Source organism: Heterodontus francisci, chromosome 45 (assembly GCF_036365525.1).
Source record: "Heterodontus francisci isolate sHetFra1 chromosome 45, sHetFra1.hap1, whole genome shotgun sequence".
Classification (NCBI taxonomy): domain Eukaryota; kingdom Metazoa; phylum Chordata; class Chondrichthyes; order Heterodontiformes; family Heterodontidae; genus Heterodontus; species Heterodontus francisci.
The window spans coordinates 11,086,605-11,107,495 of record NC_090415.1 but is presented as its reverse complement, the minus strand read 5'-3'; the positions used below and the strand labels follow the sequence as shown (position 1 = coordinate 11,107,495).

Sequence of the window (20,891 nt, the reverse complement as noted above, 5' to 3'; positions counted from 1 at the left end):
CATGCCCACATTGTTGTCCTTATTTAAGTTTAAAATACTCGTCTTAGACCCAATCCTCTCAATTTCAAACTGGATGCAAAATTCAATCATATTGTGGTTGCTGCTACCTCGAGGTTCCTTTACTCTGAGGTCATTAATGAACCCTGTTAAATTACACAATACCAAATCTAATATAACCCTGGCTGGATGGTTCCAGAATGTACCGCTCTAAGAAACTATCTCAAAAAGCATTCTATGAACTCCTCGTCCAGGCTGCTATAACCAATCTGAATTTTCCAGTTGAAATGTTGAACAAAATCCTCATTATTATTTCTATCCCTTTATCACAAGCACCCAAAATTTCTTCTTGTATACTTCACCCTCCACTGTCATTATTGCTTGGGGGCTTGTACACAACTCCCACGAGTGACTTCTTTCTCCGACTATTCCTCATCATCACCCAAACCGATTCTACATCCTGATCTCCTGAAGCAAGGTCATCTCTAACTATTGCACCAATGCCATCCTTGATTAACATTGCAACCCCTCCACCTTTACCTAGCTTCCTATTCTTCTTGAATGCTGTATACGCCTCAATATTCAGGACCCAACCATTGTTATCTTGTAGCCAAGTCTCTGTCATGGCTATTATATCATATTTATTTACTTCAATGTGCACTATCTGTTCCTCTACCTTGTTATGAATGCTATGTGCATTCACATACAGAGCCTTAGATTTTTGTTATCTTTGTAACACCTCGTGTTGACTGTTGGTGTGTTCTTCGGTTTTTTTCTCTCTGTCCCTTCCGCCATTCACTGGTCTTCATTTCCCATATTACTATTCTGCTCTCATGCCTTGACTCTACCCCTTGATTTGTTACATCTACCCAAGCTTGATCCCTCTGTTTAGTTCAAAGCCCTCTCTATTTCCCTAGTTATGCAGTTTGCCAGAACACTGGTTCAAGCCATTTCAGGTGCAGACCGTCAGAATGGTACAGCCCCCATTTTCTCCGGTAATGGTGCCAGTGCCCCATGAACTGAACCCCACTTCTCCCACACCAGTCTTTTGGAGTGTAAGTGTCAATGTATACCTCTCAATTCCCTAATCTACAATTTATCTCTGTCAGTTTCTGATTTTGAGTGTGAGTTTTTCTGTACCTGTTTCATGTGGGAATCATCTTATTCTGACCCTTTCAAATTTTGATGTGTCTGTGTGTCTGGCTTGTACTTTATCCCCATCAGTTTAGGGTATGTGAGTGTGGATTTGACTGTTAATATTACATTCTTGGGAATATATATATAAAAAAAAAAGATATGGGGGTTCACATTTCATCTTTGATTGTCTAGAAGGCCAATTTAAGGTTTTAACCTGTGCCCTTAAATTTCTAACATGTAGCTGTGGTTTTTAACCTGTCACTGTCACTATCTGTTATAAGAGTAAGGATATCATTCTGGTTTTTAACTGTGGATTTTTCACCACATCTCTACATTGTCTCGGAAGTGAATGTGATCTTCAGTCTGTACATGCCTGTTTCTAACATATGGCTCTGAGGTTTAATTTGTACATGTCATTCCCTGGTATGTGATGGCCAATTCTATTCTGAACCTGTCAGTTTTTGTCTGTGCGGAGTTTGCAAGTTCTCCCTGTGACCGCATGGTTTTCCGCCAGGTGCTCTGGTTTCCTCCCACAGCCAAAGACTTGCAGGTTGATAGGTGAATTGGCCATTGTAAATTCCCTCTAGCGTTGGTAGGAGAATGGTGGGGATGTGGTAGGGAATATGGGGTTAATGTAGGATTGGTATAAATGGGTGGTTGTTGGTCGGCAGAGACTTGGTGGGCCGAAGGGCCTGTTTCAGTGCTGCATCTCTAAATAAATAAAATAAATAAATATATGTAAGTTACTGATACTGTGTCTGTATATTTGATTCATTCCTGATCTGTGAGGCTCTGGCACCCTGGTTGAGTGTAGGATTCACTCTGCATCTATGTGTCTTTGTGCTGTATGTGAGTTGAGATCCTGCTGTATTCAGGACTTAATATATATTTCAGGCATTGTGTTGTCATCGCTTTGTTTCACACGTTAATGTATCAAAAAGTGTGTAATTTAAAATATGGATAAACAAAATTTGATTGCTGTAGGTTTTATGCAATTCTTGTTTGAGTTGCAGTTTGGTATCCAATTGTAGCTCTGCAAAAGCAATTATGAATGACGAGCTTTTAATTTTAGAGCATGACCTGATATGTAATGTCAAATTCCATCCGTTTGTAGAGAATGAATTAATCCTATGTGTTTTTGTCTGACCCTGAGTGACATGTTTGGACTGATGTGTAATTTGTAGCTCAGTTTATATTGTGGGGTACGTTATTGGGATTCATTCTGTAGTTTCAGTCAGGTACATTTTGTGTGTTCTCCTTAAGATTTGGGAATTGATTTGTAGTCAAGGCAACACAATGTATTTAAATCTGATAATGTGTGTGTTTTTGGACTGTGATTGATGTATCTACCAGTCAGTTGGAGTGAAATAGCAATGATGACTATCTCTACTGCTCTGTTTGACTATTGAATTGTTAATGCATCTCTTGGAATCAGTGTTGGTCTACTTCTTTTGTTTGTTACACTGAAAATGATAATCTGACCGTGTCACTGTGCTTTGTGAGTTACACTGTACCTACTGTGTATTGGAACGAGCTGGATGCACATTTCTTTCTGTCGAGGAGTCATGCCTTTCCATCTGGTTCCTTCAACTGTTTGCCTGCAGAAAAAGAAAGTTAACTTTTATACTTGAATAACAGCTGAGTGAGAAGACAGAAAAGTGATCAATGTAATCTTTACAATAATAAACATTCTGAACAATCACAAAAGGAAAGTCAACAACACAAGTAGTGTCAGTGTCTGAGTCCACTGCAGTACTGCAGAACTCTGCTTCTACTTGCCAGATATTTGGAACGGTTTTATAACAATTTTGTGACATTCAAAAACACCCCAAGCCCCGCACTGCTCCATGAATTGGAATACCCGATCGAGTAGCGACATTTGCGTAAGCCAGATTTCTATTTCCGTGTTCCATTGTTCAATGGACAAAAAGTAAGCACTGTTTAAAAAAGTGTCTTTAATCTTCTCACCTGATCCCTTCAAATCTGCCGCATCTTTATTGTTCAGACTTTTTTTTTCTGCTGTTCACTATCCAATTACAATAAATAGTGAGATACTGGATCTGAACCAGGAACATTCATTACTGAAGAAGGGTCACTGACCTGAAGCGTTAACTCTGCTTCTCTCTCCAAAGATGCAGCCAGACCTGCTGAGTTTAGTTTCGTTTAGCTTGGAGATACAGCACTCAAACAGGCCCTTCGGCCCACCGAGTCTGTGCCGACCATCAACCACCCATTTATACTACACTAATCCCATACTCCTACCACATCCCCAACTGTGCCAATATTTCCCTACCACCTACCTATACTAGGGGCAATTTATAATGGCCAATTTGCCGACCAACCTGCAAGTCTTTTGGCTTGTGGGAGGAAACCGCAGCACCCGGAGAAAACCCACGCAGACACAGGGAGAACTTGCAAACTCCACACAGACAGTACTCAGAATTGAACCCGGGTCGCTGGAGCTGTGAGGCTGCGGTGCCAACCACTGCGCCACATTTCTTGTTTTTATTTCAGATTTCCAGCATCCGCAGTATTTTGCTTTTAATTATAACATTCATTACGATTTGGAGAGAGAAATCAGCAATGATTTTCAATAGTGAGTTCATCATATTCTGTCTCTCTCTCCCTGTCCAGACACTGCCTGAGAAAGACCTCTCCCCCCCCCCCCCCCCACCCCCCGGCTCACTCCATGTTCCAGGACCAGTTCCTGCTCCACAATGTACATTACAAACTGTCCCCCACTCCCGCTGAATGGACCCGGTAATCAATGCTAATCTATCAGCACATCGGCAGACACGGACCCAAATCTGTTGTACTGCTGTGAGCAGATACTGTTTGTTCACTTACCCCAGGCTTGTAATGTCTCCATTTGCAGCTGATTTAAACAATCACAGTGAATGGCGCTCAGAGGCAGAGCTGGGGGATGGGGTGCGCATGCGCTCTTCTCCGCGTTATGACGTCATATTCGACTGGCCTTTCTCGCGCGTGAGCAGATCTCTGCAATAATTCAGCAAATAAACATCAATGGAAACTTCTCCCAATGTCTACATTGAAAAGTCAAACATGGGGTTAGGGTGGAGGGAGGGAGGGGAAGTGTGGGGGAACATGGAACATATAAAACTGGCAGCTGGTCCCATTTAGATGCTCAAATTGCGGACTCTGTCTGCAGGGTGTTTGTTACTATTGAGCCCCTCTTCTCAAAGCGACAGAAACATGGGAAGAATGAGGGAGCCGGTGTGTTTGCTGGGACTTTGCAGAGTTAATATCAGCCAGCAACATTTTATTTTACCCGAGTGAAAACCCAGGTCAATGAGAGTAATACCGGACGGTAATCTTCATCGTTTTATTTTAAACAAGAGACACGCGATTACACCGGACACACAAGCACAGTGAGAATAGAGCTGGACCGTCCCAGAGTCCCAGCTCCAGGTTGTTAAATGTCCTCATGGACACAGTCTTTGCTGTGATTTTCAGGGGTTAGTTGCCGATGCCTAGGTCTGTATCCCTTAAACACTCTGAGCCAGGAGATTCTCGCAGTCCCTGTTGTAATATTGATGGACGGGGATTTTTCCAATCTTTGGCTGAGACGATCATAACCTGCTGTTCAATCATATTATTATTCAACGAATTAATGAGACATTCTGTTCACTACTCAGGCCTTGAACTCGGTTTGAGCAGACCAAAAACTGAAAGGTTCAGCACTTTTCCAGATAGAGCAGGTAAAGCTGGATAGAGGGACTCAGGGTGAATCCTACACACACAGGATAGAAGCAGTGACCGGTACCCAGGGAGGGGAACTGGTCTCCTTTCTGTTGCCTACTCACCCAAAAAGAGACAGTTAGATCCTGATTAAACATCCACCCCACTGCAATTCAGTACTGGAGAAAGACATAGACTCATCTACTCCATCCTTCCTTACTGTATCTGTGACATGGCACAAGGGAAAGTTTTCCAGAGCCCCTCACTCACAGACAGCAACTGACGTGTGTTCAGACCATCAGTATTAGTCTATCACTTAGTCTGAACAGGGGTCTCTCCAAGAACCTGCAAATGCAGAATCCGGAAGCAGCTGTTTTGCTCAGAACTTGGTCGCAGCAGGAGGACACCAAGCTGAGTGTGGAAACAATTTAGATATGTCCTCAAATCATCTCTCATTTGGGAAGATAGTTTACAGTTCAGGGAAATTTGTCGGTAACATGTGAAGTCGAGGCTCGAAGGCAGAATCCATACCTCCAAACGGGTCATTTACCTGAACCCTTCTAACACCACCTAACCCTCATGTGGCAGAGTCTGCAGATCATGCATTGGATTTATCAGCTATTTCAGAACCCATCAAACTGGAGTGTAAAAAGTCATCCATAATCGCAGGGGACTGTCTGAGATGGAGGAGAATAAATAGGTCAATATGACCATCATCAATAATAATAAAGTGCAGAGGGAGGAGAGCGAGAGGAGGGAGATAGAATAGAGAGGGGAAGTGGAGACAGAAAATGTCCTGTGATTATTGGCCAAAATAGACCTACAAGGTACAAACTCAAGTTCTGTGATCAAGTCTGAGAGTTTATTAGTCTTAACTAAGATAGATAAAGTGAATGTTTAACAACAGCAATAGGTATGCAGAATCACTCAGCACCGGTTCTTGCTTCTGTGCTTGCTGGGGCGTGGACTTCTCTCTTTCTGCTTCCCTTGCTGTTTTCTTGACCGTAGTCTATCTTCTCCTTCTAAATGCGCCAACGATGTTCCGTGGACCCCTCTGTAAGTGCCGACAATGTCCCGTATCACCCTTTCTTTTACCCTTCTTTGGGTGCAAGAATGTTCCCATATTAGCTTTGAATTGGACCAGGTTGACATCATTGTTTGACCCTAGTTAGTTAATGGTTCAATCTACACACATTACAGATACTTCCTGTTCCTTTCTATTTTAACAAGGATACGAAAGGTCACATTCTTGCTGATAGAAGCCATTTTGATTTTGCAATTCTACAGTGTCCTATTTATCTCATCTCACCCCCTGTAAGGATGCTGTGGTCTTCAACCTATCTCTCCCATTGTTCTTACATAGAGGTTTTAACGGACTATAGCCTTGTAATGTCATTTCATAATGAAACAAGCATTAGCTCAAACAGACTGTAATATATTGATGTACATAGCATACAATTAGTCCTATTATTGTAGCTGTCCTTATTATTCACAAAGGTAAAATATGTCATGATCCATCACCCCCACATTGTGGGCCCCTCCTGCTGCATGACTTTTCCTTTTTGTCGTGACTCAGTGCATCATCCACACAGACACATCTCTCAACATGGCATTTTGACATATTCCTGTGATGATGACAGTCACTGCTTTGCCATCCAGCCTTGACATAGCAGTTCTTGCATAAATGTAAGCCATGGAAATGCTCTAACCTTTACACAGAGTATAGCAGTGTTCAGGTGATACAGAAAATCCAGTGAATTGGGCAGAGACAATCAGTTGATCTCTCAAAGTCTCTTAGTTTTATGCTCCTATCTATACTACTTAATACACAACTATTCTTTTGCACCTGAAAAGCTTCGATAGATGACTCTGGATTGTGTTCTGTAAGTAAGGGGTTGTTCTCCTTTGAGAAATGGAGATTGAGAGGAGGTTTGACAGAGGTGTATATAAGTTAGACAAGGATAACCTGTTCCCATTAGCTGATGGTACAAGGACTAGGAGACACAGACTGATGGTTTATGGCAAGAGATGGAAGGGAATGTGAGGAAGAACTTTTTCTGTTTTACCTGCTGGACCTCGCTGTCCACAAGTGTGGTGGAAGGAGAGACAATCAATGATTTCAATAAGAAACTGGATAAGCACTTGAAGGAAACAAACTTGCTGCAGGGCGACGCTGATCAAGCAAGGAAGTGAGTCTGACTGGATGTTGACAATATTTTGTAAGCTTTCTTTCTGAATTTGCATTGACATTTTTAAGTAGCAAAATTCCACAGCACCCTTGACCATCAACTTTAAGGGAGAAGAACATAATGTTGAGAATATTTGTCGACTTCAATTCAGTCATGGCTTTTCATTTGTCACATTCTATGGCAAGGTTGCAGAAATATATTTGACCGCGAGTGGGCATTGCGATGACCGGGAATCTAATCTGGGTCAATTGTTTGGAAGGCAGATATACTCAGCACTATGCCAGCATCGCTGGCATACATGTAGCTCGTCATTTATACAGTATACAGGCCAGAGCTCATTGGAACTCAAATGTCATTTCAACCATTTCAATCTGCACCTTAACACCACGTTCATGTTCCCATTGGAGGATAGAATCATGGAATGGTTACATCATCTCCGAGAAACCGACAAAATTCTAACAGGACTGGACAGACTAGATGTAGGAAGGATGTTCCTGATGGCGGGGGAGTCCAGGACCAGGGGTGACAGTCTAAAGATAAGGGGTAAGACATTTAGGACTGAGATGAGGAGGGATTTCTTCACCCAGGGAGTGGTGAACCTGTGGAATTCTCTACCACAGAAAAGAGTTGAGGCCAAATTATTAAATAAATTCATAAAAGAGTTTGTACTACTGGATTTGGGCATTTAGATGCTTATTAGATGGAATGCGTTTTAATTTCCTCTTATATTTGTAAGGCTTTTTTTTTTAACAGTACTACCTTTTAGGGCCACACAGTGATGAACACCGCAAACTCATAGCCCCAGCGACCCGGGTTCAGTTCTGGGTACTGCCTGTGCGCAGTTTGCAAGTTCTCCCTGTGAATGCTTGGGTTTCCGCCAGGAGCTCCGGTTTGCTCCCACAGCCAAACACTTGCAGGTTGATAGGCAAATTGGCAATCGTAAATTGCCCCTAGTACAGGTAGGAGAATTGAGGGAAGATAGGAATGTGGTAGGGAATGTGGGATTAATGTAGGAATAGTATGAATGGGTGGTTGATGATCGGCACAGACTCGGTGGGCCGAAGGACCTGTTTCAGTGTTGTATCTCTCTATGACTCTTTCTTTGGCCTCCTTATCTCAACAGACAATGGGTAAGTGCCTGGAGGTGGTCAGTGGTGTGTGGAGCAGCGCCTGGAGTGGCTATAAAGGCCAATTCTAGAGTGACAGGCTCTTCCACAGGTGCTGCAGAAAAATTTGTTTGTCATGGCTATTACACAGTTGGCTGTCTCCTTGCGCCTCTGTCTTTTTTCCTGCCAACTGCTGAGTCTCTTCGACTCGTCACACTTTAGCCCCGCCTTTATGGCTGCCCGCCAGCTCTGGCGGACGCTGGCAATTGACTCCCACGACTTGTGATCAATGTCACAGGACTTCATGTCGCGTTTGCAGATGTCTTTAAAGCGGAGACATGGACGGCCGGTGGGTCTCATACCAGTGGCGAGCTCGCTGTGCAATGTGTCTTTGGGGATCCTGCCATCTTCCATGCGGCTCACATGGCCAAGCCATCTCAAGCGCCGCTGACACAGTAGTGTGTATAAGCTGGGGATGTTGGCCGCCTCGAAGACTTCTGTGTTGGAGATACGGTTCTGCCACCTGATGCCAAGTATTCTCCGGAGGCACGAAGATGGAATGAATTGAGACGTCGTTCTTGGCTTACATATGTTGTCCAGGCCTCGCTGCCATCGAGCAAGGTACTGAGGACACAGGCCTGATACACTCGGACTTTTGTGTTCCGTGTCAGTGCACCATTTTCCCACACTCTCTTGGCCAGTCTGGACATAGCAGTGGAAGCCTTTCCCATGCGCTTGTTGATTTCTGCATCTAGAGACAGGTCACTGGTGATAGTTGAGCCTAGGTAGGTGAACTCTTGAACCACTTCCAGAGCGTGGTCGCCAATATTGATGGATGGAGCATTTCTGACGTCTTGCCCCATGATGTTCGTTTTCTTGAGGCTGATGGTGAGGCCAAATTCATTGCAGGCACCGCAAATCTGTCGATGAGACTCTGCAAGCACTCTTCAGTGTGAGATGTTAAAGCAGCATCGTCAGCAAAGAGGAGTTCCCTGATGAAGACTTTCCGTACTTTGGACTTCGTTCTTAGACAGGCAAGGTTGAACAACCTGCCCCCTGATCTTGTGTGGAGGAAAATTCCTTCTTCAGAGGACTTGAACGCATGTGAAAGCAGCAGGGAGAAGAAAATCCCAAAAAGTGTGGGTGCGAGAACACAGCCCTGTTTCACACCACTCAGGATAGGAAACGGGTCTCTGACTCTCTGTCCTACTAAAGCGTGTCTTTAGTTCCAAAATGATCGCGGCTTATGTCTAAAGGGATCAAGGGATACGCGGACAAAGCGCGAACAGGGGACTGAGTTTGGATGATCAGCCATGATCGTATTGACTGGCGGTACAGGCTCGAAGCACCGAATGGCTTACTCCTGCTCCTATCTTTCTATGTTTCTGTTAAGTTGGTCATTCGGCCCGTCGTGTCGCGGCCGGCTCTCTGCAAGACCAGCTCACCACCTCCCACCTACCCGCCTTTTCTCCATTGCTCTGCAATTTTATTTTATTCTTGATATAATTATCCAATTCTGTTTTCAGGGTCTCGATTGAATCTGCCCCCAACACACTCGATGTTATTCCTCTCCAATTTCAGATATTTCTGAAGGAATGGGAATATTCTTGCATGACTCACTTTTAACCAGTAGATGGCATCAGTCTACAATCATTTGGATCTTGTGATTTGTGTACACACATATCGACCGCAATGGGTCTGCTGCTGCCCGGGGAGTTCTCCAAGCACGCCGCCTTGGCAGGGACAAAAACACTGACGAATTATCCCAGTTCCTTGTAAATCTCCACAGTGTACAGAAATAAAACACGAAACACAACATCTCTTTAAAAATCCGCCTTCAGCTTCTTTGAAACAACTGCCCTGATAAAAAATACTGACCCTGCCCGGAACTGAGTTTGGCATCAGAGAACACAACGGCTCTTCAAAGAGACATCAAATTGGCAAAAGATAGAGCTGTTATCTCTTGTTGATTCCAGCACATAAACGTCTCAGAAGGATTTGACCACCCTCTTTACTGTCCACTGATAACTCTCGAAGCAGAGTGACCCAGATTCCTTTGTCTCCATATTGCAGCTGGGAATTTCAGGACCTTACAGTTCTCAGTGTGGGAGCAGTGACACCATTGGAGACAAGTTATTTTATCAGAGGAACTCATTTTAGAACTCAAGATACGCCTTAGTGGTATATAAACGGTAGAATTGTAAAAAAAGCCTTACAAATATGGCAAGAGAAAATTAAAATGCATTCCATCTGATGAGCAGATAAATGCTTGACTCCAGTACAATTCATACCAACACAAAATAACGCGAACAGTATAACATTACCGTCTCTCAGACAGTAACCAGCCCTTTCACAGATAAAGTGGGTGGCTCTGAAAAGAGCCTTTGGGTTGTCAAATTCAGGTCTGGCAGCTTCACTTGCCCTTCGTGCTCGGGGCGCTGGTTTTCTTGGGCAGCAGCACGGCCTGGATATTAGGCAGCACCCCGCCTTGTGCGATGGTCACCCCTCCCAGCAGCCTGTTGAGCTCCTCGTCGTTGCGGACGGCCAGCTGCAGGTGTCTGGGGATGATACGGGTCTTCTTGTTGTCCCGGGCCGCGTTGCCGGCCAGCTCGAGGATTTCAGCTGTGAGATACTCGAGCACAGCAGCCAGATAGACCGGGGCTCCGGCACCCACCCGCTCAGCATAGTTGCCCTTTTTAAGGAACCTGTGAACACGGCCCACCGGGAACTGCAGTCCAGCTCGGGAGGAGCGGGACTTGGCCTTGGACCGAGCTTTACCACTGGTCTTCCCTCTTCCAGACATTGCCACAATCTCACAAACACTTTCACGAAGAATGTTGAGATCCGCCCACATTCCTCCTCCTTGTACCTTCTGGAGGAATGGAGTGGTGGGCACTGCTGATTGGTCACTCTGCTCTGTGCTCTTCATTTAACCAATCGGAGAGCTGCTGAATTCACCAATCAGGAGACGCCAAGGAGATGAAGGCGGAAAATAACGGCGCCAAATTGTCAGACTGCAACCGATTTTTCAAATTTGAAAAGCCCGCCAATATATTGGGGCGGCTTCAATATAAAATATCACATTTCTAGTTCTTTTTTTACGGTTAAATAAATAAAACCTTTTTCATATTGTGTTATTCTACATTTGGTAACAAGTTCCAGATTGGCTTTTACATTCTGACATCTATTCGGGTTTACTCTCTGTCCTTTTTGAAACCAGCGAGCAGAAAGTCTCTTTCACAGCATTCTCCAACAGGGCACATTTCATGTCAATTTTCATAATAATACCGCATCACTGATGAACGATTGTTTGTTATTCGTGGAAGACAACAGCGGAGTGTAGATTTTCAGTGTCAGGTGTCAGCGTGTGAGACGGAGGGTTCCGACACCACCCGGGGTTCTAGATAATGTAATTATTAATTTTTGAGGTCAAACTTGAACTAGGGAAATAAGTGACTGCGAACTGATGTATGTGCGTTAAATCAGCTTTTATTGTCGAAATACAGAAAAGGAGCCGAATATGAACACGTCCGAGAACAAACCTCACAAATGGTCAGTGGTCAGTAATTTATGTACGGGACATTATTAGTTAGAGACAGAAAGATCGCACGGGCAGTGAAACTGCATTAACCAGAATCTATGGGAGTAAAACAGAGATCACAAAGGCAAGGACACTTGATATATAAATCAATATAAGTCGATACTGTACAGACAATGTTGTAGCTTTTTCAGAGAAGTTGTGGGTGGCTCTTAAAAGAGCCTTTTTGTGTTTTGGGTGTGTTTCAGTACATTGCGGATATTTACTTGGAGCTGGTGTACTTGGTGACCGCCTTTGTACCTTCCGACACGGCGTGTTTGGCCAGCTCCCCGGGCAGCAGCAGGCGCACGGCGGTCTGGATCTCCCGGGAGCTGATGGTGCTGCGTTTGTTGTAATGGGCCAGGCGGGAAGCCTCACCCGCGATTCGCTCGAAAATATCATTCACAAACGAATTCATGATGCTCATGGCCTTGGAGGAGATGCCGGTGTCAGGGTGAACCTGCTTCATCACTTTGTACACGTAGATGGAGTAACTTTCTTTCCTGGATTTTCTCCGTTTCTTGCTGCCCTTCACTGGCGCCTTCTTCAGAACTTTCTTGGCGCCCTTCTTGGAAGCTGCTGTAGTTTTCTTCTCGTCAACCATGATCACGATCAACTTCAAACACAGAATAACCGAAATTTCGCTCCAAGCTCGCATTTTATAGACATCCCCTGAACCCTATGCTAATGAGGAATGGGAGAAGACCATGTTCATGATTGGCTGGTTTACAATGATGTCATTGCCTGATGTTCTGTATCTATCTGATTGGGTGTCTAAAGTAACCAATCACATTTTGTGCTTCTCACAGACACAAACTGTCGCAGCAGTCAGATCGTCCAACCCTTTTGCCGGCCCTTATCCATCTGCATCAGTGACTTTCTGAGTCCCTCTTCCTCATCAACCATTTCTATTTTGCGAGTACGAACTCGTCTCTTTTTTCACTCTCTATAGTTCCCTTCCTTATCAGGATGTAGCGCCCCTCTGCACTTCCGTCCATGAACAGGACCGAATCGTCCAGTATAGTGGGTATCAGATACATAAATGATTTGGAGGAAAGTATAGGTGATCTGATTAGCAAGTTTGCAGACGACACTAAGATTGGTGGAGTAGCAGATAGTGAAGGGGTCTGTCAGAGAATACAGCAGAATATAAATAGATTGGAGAGTTGGGCAGAAAAATGGCTGATGGAGTTCAATCAGGGCAAATGCGAGGTGATGCATTTTGGAAGATCCAATTCAAGAGTGAATTATACAGTAAATGGAAAAGTCCTGGGGAAAATTGATGTACAGAGAGACTTGGGTGTTCAGGTCCATTGTTCCCTGAAGGTGGCAAAGCAGGTCAATAGAGTGGTCAAGAAGGCATACGGCATGCTTTCCTTCATTGGACGGGGTATTGAGTACAAGGGTTGGCAGGTCATGTTACAGTTGGATAAGACTTTGGTTCGGCCACATTTGGAATACTGCGTGCAGTTCTGGTCGCCACATTACCAAAAGGATGTAGATGCTTTGGAGAGGGTGCAGAGGAGGTTCACCAGGATGTTGCCTGGTATGGAGGGCGCTAGCTATGAAGAGAGGTTGAGCAGATTAGGATTATTTTCATTAGAAAGACGTAGGTTGAGGGGGGACCTGATTGAGGTGTACAAAATCATGAGAGGAATAGACAGGTTGGATAGCAAGAAGCTTTTTCCCCAGAGCGGGGGATTCAATTACTAGGGGTCACGAGTTCAAAGTGAGAGGGGAAAAGTTTAGGGGGGATATGCGTGGAAAGTTCTTTACACAGAGGGTGGTGGGTGCCTGGAACGTGTTGCCAGCGGAGGTGGAAGACACGGGCACGATAGCGTCTTTTAAGATGTATCTAGACAGATACATGAATGGGCAGGAAGTAAAGAGATACAGACCCTAAGAAAATAGGCGACATGTTTAGATAGAGGATCTGGATCGGCGCAGGCTTGGAGGGCCGAAGGGCCTGTTCCTGTGCTGTAATTTTCTTTGTTCTTTGAGTGGGGCAAATGCGAGCATTGAAGTGCAAGTCCTTATCTCCATGTAGCGTGCCAAATAAGATTGGTCAGCTGCAGTCACAAGTAACCACATGAAAGATTTATATGACAGCGCTTGTGATATGTCTTCCTTTTTCCTCAACCGAGGATACCCTTGTCCTCACTTTCCACCCCATCAGCCTCCACATCCAAAGAATCATCCTCCACCATTTCTGCCACCTCCAGCGTGATGCCACTACCAAATACATCTTCCCCTCCCTTCCCCTGTCAGCATTCCGAAGGGATCATTCCCTCCGCGACACCCTGGTCCACTCCTCCATTACCCCCACCACCTTGTCCCCTTCACATGGCACCTTCCCCTGCAATCACAGGAGAAGTAATACCTGCCCATTTTACTCCTCTCTACTCACAATCCCAGGCCCCAAACACTCCTTTCGAGTGAAGCAGCGATTTACTTGGACTTCTTTCAATATGGTATACTGTATTCGCTGCTCACAATGTGGTCTCTTCTACATTGGTGAGACCAAACATATACTGGGTGACCGCTTTGCGTAACACCTCCGCTCAGTCCGAAAGCATGACCCCGAGCTTCCGGTTGCTTGTCATTTCAACACTCCCCCCTGCTTACATCTCTGTCCTGGGATTGCTGCAGTGTTCCAGTGAACATCAAGGTAAGCTCGAGGAACAGCATCTCATTTACCGATTAGGCACAATGCAGCCTGCAAGACTGAGCATTGAGTTCAATAATTTCAGAGCATGACGGGCCCCCCCATTTACTTTTATTTTTAGTTATTCTTTCCTTTTTATCTTTATTTTTATATTTATTTTATTTAATATCACCTCAGTTGGTTCAGTTTGCTTACCCACTTTTTTTTCATATTTGTACTTGCGGCTGTTCAATTTTCATCCATTAACACCCTATCTGTACGAATGCTTTGTCTTTCAACACACCATTAACATAATTGCCTTTGCTCCATGACCTTCTGGTCAGCTATTCTGTGACATTTTCCTTTCTACACCTTCTCCCTTGTTATCTCTTGCCCCACCCCCGCTTTACTTGCTTAAAACCTTTCACATTTCTAATATTTACCAGTTCTGAAGAAGGGTCACTGACCTGAAATGTTAACTCTGCTTCTCTCTCCACAGATGCTGCCAAACCAGCTGAGTATATCCAGCATTTCTTGTTTTCATTATGAAAGATTTATATCGTGACCATTACATAATTCTGGCTGAAACTAGGCGAGGCAAGGGAACTTATTATTACTGGCGACAAATATTCAGGAAAGACAGGTCTGAAAAAATATGGAGGGTTGTGGAGTTGAAATAATTGATCAAATATAATATGATAACACTGGCAGGGATGATGTTTTTGAGGTGTTAACAAAAGCATCTATTTGGTCACATATGTGGAATATGGCAGGAGGAAATGCATGGACATTCTGGGTCGTGAAATATTTGTCCTTCCCTGCCGGACATGTGAGTGTGGGATTCATTCTGTGCCCATCAGTATGTGATATTTACCCGTGGCTTTTACTCCATATCTGTCAATCTACGGTCAATGATTTGGTCATTTCATTCAATAATTTCAATCTTCAATAGGTGATTCTGTTTTATTTTTCTCCGTAACATTCAGTTTCTAAATGGGTGATGATGGGTTTTGTTCTGTGAGTGTGGGTTTTGTTATGCATCTGTTAATATCTGATTTTGGAGTCTGGGCATTTCTCTTTATCTGTTAATTTCTGAATTGTGAATTTGGATTTTAATCTGCACCTGTCAGTTTCTGGTATGAAAGGTTGTTTGGTTTTGTCTCTGTACCTGTTAGTAAGTGGCATTTTTGTGTAGCTTTACACTGCACATGTTAATTGATGACATGCCAGCGTTGTTTTCACTCGACATGTCAGTCTCTGGTTTGGAGGCCTCACCTGTGTTCTGTACCAATCAGATGTCTACATATAAGGATGGGTTTTAACCTGTTTCTTTCAATCTGTTGTATGTAAGTACTGTTTATTATCTGTATCTGTAAGTTTCTGATGAACGAATGTGGACTGTATCGTCTCCCTGCCAGTGGTTCATTAAGAGATATTTTACAAGGGACCTGCCAGTTCTGATATGTGAGTATGGGTTGTGATCTACATCTGGCCGTTTCTGGTGTGAGACATGAGCATTGTTTTCACTCTGTGTACGTTAGCCTCAAGTGTCAGAAGCTGGGTTTAGTCATACATCTCATTCTCTGCTGTATGATTGTGGATTTACATCTGTGCAAGTTGGTTTCTGATACGGGCGTGTGAATTTTATTCTGTATGCCAATTTCTGGTATGTGAGTGTGTGTTTTTTCTGTCCTGTCACTTTCTGCTGAACTGTATGGTGGATTTGCTTTGGATCTGTGAATTTCTGCTATCTGAATGTTGGCTTTCCTTTACATTTGTCATAGAGTTATACAGCATAGAAACAGGCCCTTTGGCCCACTGTGTCTTTGCCTCCCATCAAGCATGAATCTATTCGAATCACATTTTCCAGCACTTGGCCCATAGTCTTGTATGCTATGACGTTTCACGTGTTCATCGAAATCCTTCTCAAATGCTATGAGGGGTCCTGCCTCTACCAGCCCTTCAGGTAGTGTGTTCCAGATTCCAACCACACTCTGCGTGAAATATTTTCTCCTCAAGTCCCCTCTAAACCTGCTGCCCATTACTTAAATCTATCTCCCCTGGTTGTTGATCCCTCCACTGAGGGAACGTTTTCTTCCGATCTGTACTATCAATGTCCCGTGTAATTTTGTATACCTCAATCAGTTCCCCCCTCAGCCTTCTCTGCTCCAAGGAAAACAACCCTAGCCTATCCAGTCTCTCTTCATAACTGAAATGCCACAGCCCAGGAAACATCCTGATGAATCTCCTCTGCACGCTCTCCATTGCAATCACGTCCTTCCTTTGGTGAGTTGACAAGAACTGTACACAGTACTCCAGCTGTGGCCTAACTAGCATTTCATTCAGCTCCCTCATAACCTCCCTGCTCTTATATTCTATGCCTCGGCTAATAAAGACAAGTATCCCATATGCCTTCCTAACCACCTTATCTCCTCGTGCTGCTGCCTTCAGTGATCTATGGACAAGTACACCAATGTCCCTCAGAGCCTCTGTACATCTTAGGATCTGACCATTCATTGTATATTCTCTTGCCTTGATAGGCCTCCCAAAATGCATCACCTCACATTTTTGCACTTCTCTGGATTAAATTCCATTTGCCACTGCTCCACCCATCTTACCAGCCCATCTATATCATCCTGTAATCTAAGGCTTTCCTCCTCACTATTTATGACACCAATTTTCGTGTCATCTGCGAACTAACTGATCATATCTACTACATTCACGTCTAAATCATTCATGTACACTACCAACAGCAATGGTCCCAGCACTGATCACTGTGGTACACCACTGGTCACAAACTTCAACTCACAAAAACAACGCTCGACCATCACCCTCTGCCTCCTGCCACTAAGCCAATTCTGAATTCAATTTGCCAAATTGCCCTGGATCCCATGGGCTCTTACCTTGTTAACCAATCTCCCATCCGGGACCTTATCTAAAGTCTTACTGAAGTCCATGTAGACTACATCAACTGCCTTACCCGCATCTACACATCGAGTCACCTCCTCAAAAAATTCAATCAAGTTTGTTAGACACCATTTTTATTTCAACTCACCTCCTCACTCTGCTTATTATTCTTATATATTTTTTTAAGTACCACCTACCCACCCCCCGCCCCCACTCCCCGACATTTTCTATACTCCTCTGGGCCTCTGCTGTTTTCTGCCCTAAGCCTCTTTTTTTTCCCCTTATCCAATCCTCTATATCCCTTGACATCCAGGGTTCCCTGGATTTGTTCATCCTACGCTTCACCTTTATGGGAACATGTTGGCCCTGAATTCTCATTATTTCCTTTTTGAATGAATCCCACTAGTCTGATGTAGACTGTCCTCTAAGTAGCTTCTCACAGTCCACTTTGGCCAGATCCTGTTTTATCATATTGAAATCGGTCTTCCCCAAATTGAGTACATTTATTTCTGGTCCCTCTTTGTCCTTTTCCAAAACTACCTTGAATATTACAGAGTTATGGCCACTATCTCGGAAATGCTCCCCCACTGACACTCCTCCCACTTGTCCGGCTTCACTCCCTAGGATTAGGTCGAGCGCGGCTCCTTCTTTTGTAGGACTTTCTGCCTGCTGGCTCAAAAAGATCTCCAAATGCACCTTCAGAATTCTGCCTCCTTTAAGCCGTTAGCACGAAGACAATCCCAGTTGATATTGGGTAAGTTGAAATCCCCTACAATTATTACCCTATTATTTTTACACCTCTCTGAGATTTGCCTACATATTTGCTCTTCTATCTCTCCCTGACTGTTTGGAGGCCTGTAGTACACTCCCAACCAAGTGATTGCCCCCCTTTTTGTATTTATGTTCTACCCATAAGAAAACAAACATCATGGGACAGGACGTCAGAAATGCTCCATCCATCAATATTGGCGACCACGCTCTGGAAGTGGTTCAAGAGTTCACCTACCTCGGCTCAACTATCACCAGTAACCTGTCTCTAGATGCAGAAATCAACAAGCGCATGGGAAAGGCTTCCCTGCTATGTCCAGACTGGCCAAGAGAGTGTGGGAAAATGGCGCACTGACACGGAACACAAAAGTCCGAGTGTATCAGGCCAGAGTCCTCAGTACCTTGTTCTATGGCAGCGAGGCCTGGACAACGTATGTCAGCCAAGAGCGGCATCTCAATTCATTCCATCTTCGCTGCCTCCGGAGAATACTTGGCATCAGGTGGCAGGACCGTATCTCCAACACAGAAGTCCTCGAGGCGGCCAACATCCCCAGCTTATACACACTACTGAGTCAGCGGCGCTTGAGATGGCTTGGCCATGTGAGCCGCATGGAAGATGGCAGGATCCCCAAAGACACATTGTACAGCGAGCTCGCCACTGGTATCAGACCCATCGGCCGTCCATGTCTCCGCTATAAAGACATCTGCAAAGGCAACATGAAATCCTGTGACATTGATCACAAGTCGTGGGAGTCAGTTGCCAGCGTTCGCCAGAGCTGGCAGGCAGCCATAAAGATGGGGCTAAAATGTGGCGAGTCGACGAGACTTAGTAGTTGGCAGGAAAAAAGACAGAGGCGCAAGGGGAGAGCCAACTGTGCAACAGCCCCGACAAACAAATTTCTCTGCAGCACCTGTGGAAGAGCCTGTCACTCTAGAATTGGCCTTTATAGCCACTCCAGGCGCTGTTTCACAAACCACTGACCACCTCCAGGCGCGTAGCCATTGTCTCTCGAGATAAGGAGGCCCAAAAGAAAAAAAAAGAATCTACCCATATGGCCTCATTTGAGGAATCTTCTAAGATATCATCCCTCCTTATACAGTAATTGACTCCTTGATCAACAGTGCACTGCCACCTCCTATTTTATACCCTCCCTAATCAGGCCTGAAGTTTCTATACCCTGGAATATTGAGCTACCAGTCCTGCCCTTCCCTCAACCATGTCTCTGTGACAGGAATAATATCATATTTCCATGTGTTAATAAATGGCCTCAATTCATCTGCCTTACTAGTAAGATTCCTTGTGTTAAAATAGATGCAATCCAGCCTTGCAGTGTTAGCTTGTGTCTTAACAGGTCTGCCTTTTCTCTGCCTTCCAGACTGACTCAGTTTATCTTCTAGATTTGACTGTGCATCAACCCTTACTGTACATCCCCTCTGTATCCCACCCCCTTGCCAAGTTAGTTTACAACAACCACCCCTCACCCCCCACCCCCAAAAGCACCTGTAAACCTCCCAGCAAGGATGTTGGTCCCGATCCAGTTCAGGTGCAATCTGTCCAACTTGTGCAATTCCCACCTTGGCCAGAAACAGACCCAGTGATCCAGGAAGTTAAAGCCCTCCCTCCTGCACTATCTCTTCAGCCACACATTCATCTGCTCTATCCTCCTATTCCTATACTCACCTGCACATGGCAGCAGGAGTAATCCAGTGATTACAACCTTTGTGGACCCCTTTTCTTTAATCTGCTACCTAGCTTCCGAAGTTCATGTTGCATGACCTCATCCCTCTTTGTACCTGTCAGTTTCTGGTATGGAATAAAGATCTTTACTCTGTACCTGCTAGTTGCTGGCAAGTGATTGTGACATCAATCCATATCTGTCAGAGTGTGATGTTACTTCAGATTTTACTCTTCAGCTGTCAGTTTCTGACATGTGAATATGGATTTTCCTAATTCTGGTCACTTACTGCAATGTAAGTCACTCCTTTATTCTGTGCCTGTCAGTTTCAGGTTTGGAAGAAAGATTTTTTTCGTTACCTTTTATAATCTGGCAAATGAATGTGAGATCACCCTGTTTCTGTCAGTTTGTGACATATTACTGTGACTTTTACTCTTCACTTGTCAGTTTCTGATACGTGAATGTGTATTTTATTCTGGGTCCCTGTCAGATACTAAAATGCAAGTATGTATTCTATTCTGTTCCTGTTTGTTACTTGTAATTAATTGGAGTGTTTACTCTTGATCTGTCAGTCTCTGGAATGTGAATGTGGCTCTTACTCTGTGTCTGTCTGTATTGGATTTGCCAGCAAGTGTTTTTCTTTGCCTTTCTGTTCCTGACATGTGAATGTGAATTTTACTATGTACCTCTCAGTTACTGGTATGTGATCGTGTTTTTATTCTGTCTCCACGAGCCTATGATTAGTGATTACAGCTGTGTCCAAGGCATGTCAGTATCTTGTTTGCACATGCCCATTCTTATGTGCATGTTGCTTTATGGGAAATGACTATAGGATTTACTCTTTTTTCTGCCATATGTCATCTGTCATCTCTGGCTTCAAGGGCTGGTCAGAGACGGGGAATTCTGTGATGAGCAACTCATGTCCTAACTTCCCAAAGTCTTTCCACCACCTACAAGCAACAAGTCAGAATTCTGATGGATTACTCTCCACTTGCTTGGTTGAGTGCAGCTCTAAAAACACTGAAGAAGCTTGATACCATCCAGGAAAAATCAGCAGGCTTGATTATCTTACCATTCACCAGGTTATGCATTTACTCCCTCCACCACCAGTGCACAGTGTGTCCCATCTAAAAAATGTACTGCATCAACCTGAGGAAGTACCGTACAACAGCACCTTCCAAACCCATGACA

General features: G+C 44.3%; 1 protein-coding gene across 1 annotated transcript; it reads right to left on the bottom strand.

Moving 5' to 3' along the window:
• Nucleotides 1-11,599: 11,599 nt before the first annotated feature.
• LOC137356128 (histone H2B 5-like) lies at nucleotides 11,600-12,317 on the bottom strand. The gene has a single exon (XM_068021930.1). It carries the CDS (start codon nucleotides 12,307-12,309, stop codon nucleotides 11,929-11,931), a length of 381 nt encoding a protein of 126 aa, XP_067878031.1. The 5' UTR covers nucleotides 12,310-12,317; the 3' UTR covers nucleotides 11,600-11,928.
• Between the last annotated feature and the right edge of the window lie 8,574 nt (nucleotides 12,318-20,891).

What these genes read in the sequence shown, in the direction of transcription:
- LOC137356128 (XM_068021930.1), bottom strand. Translation starts at nt 12,309, where the DNA reads ATGGTTGACGAGAAGAAAACTACAGCAGCTTCCAAGAAGGGCGCCAAG.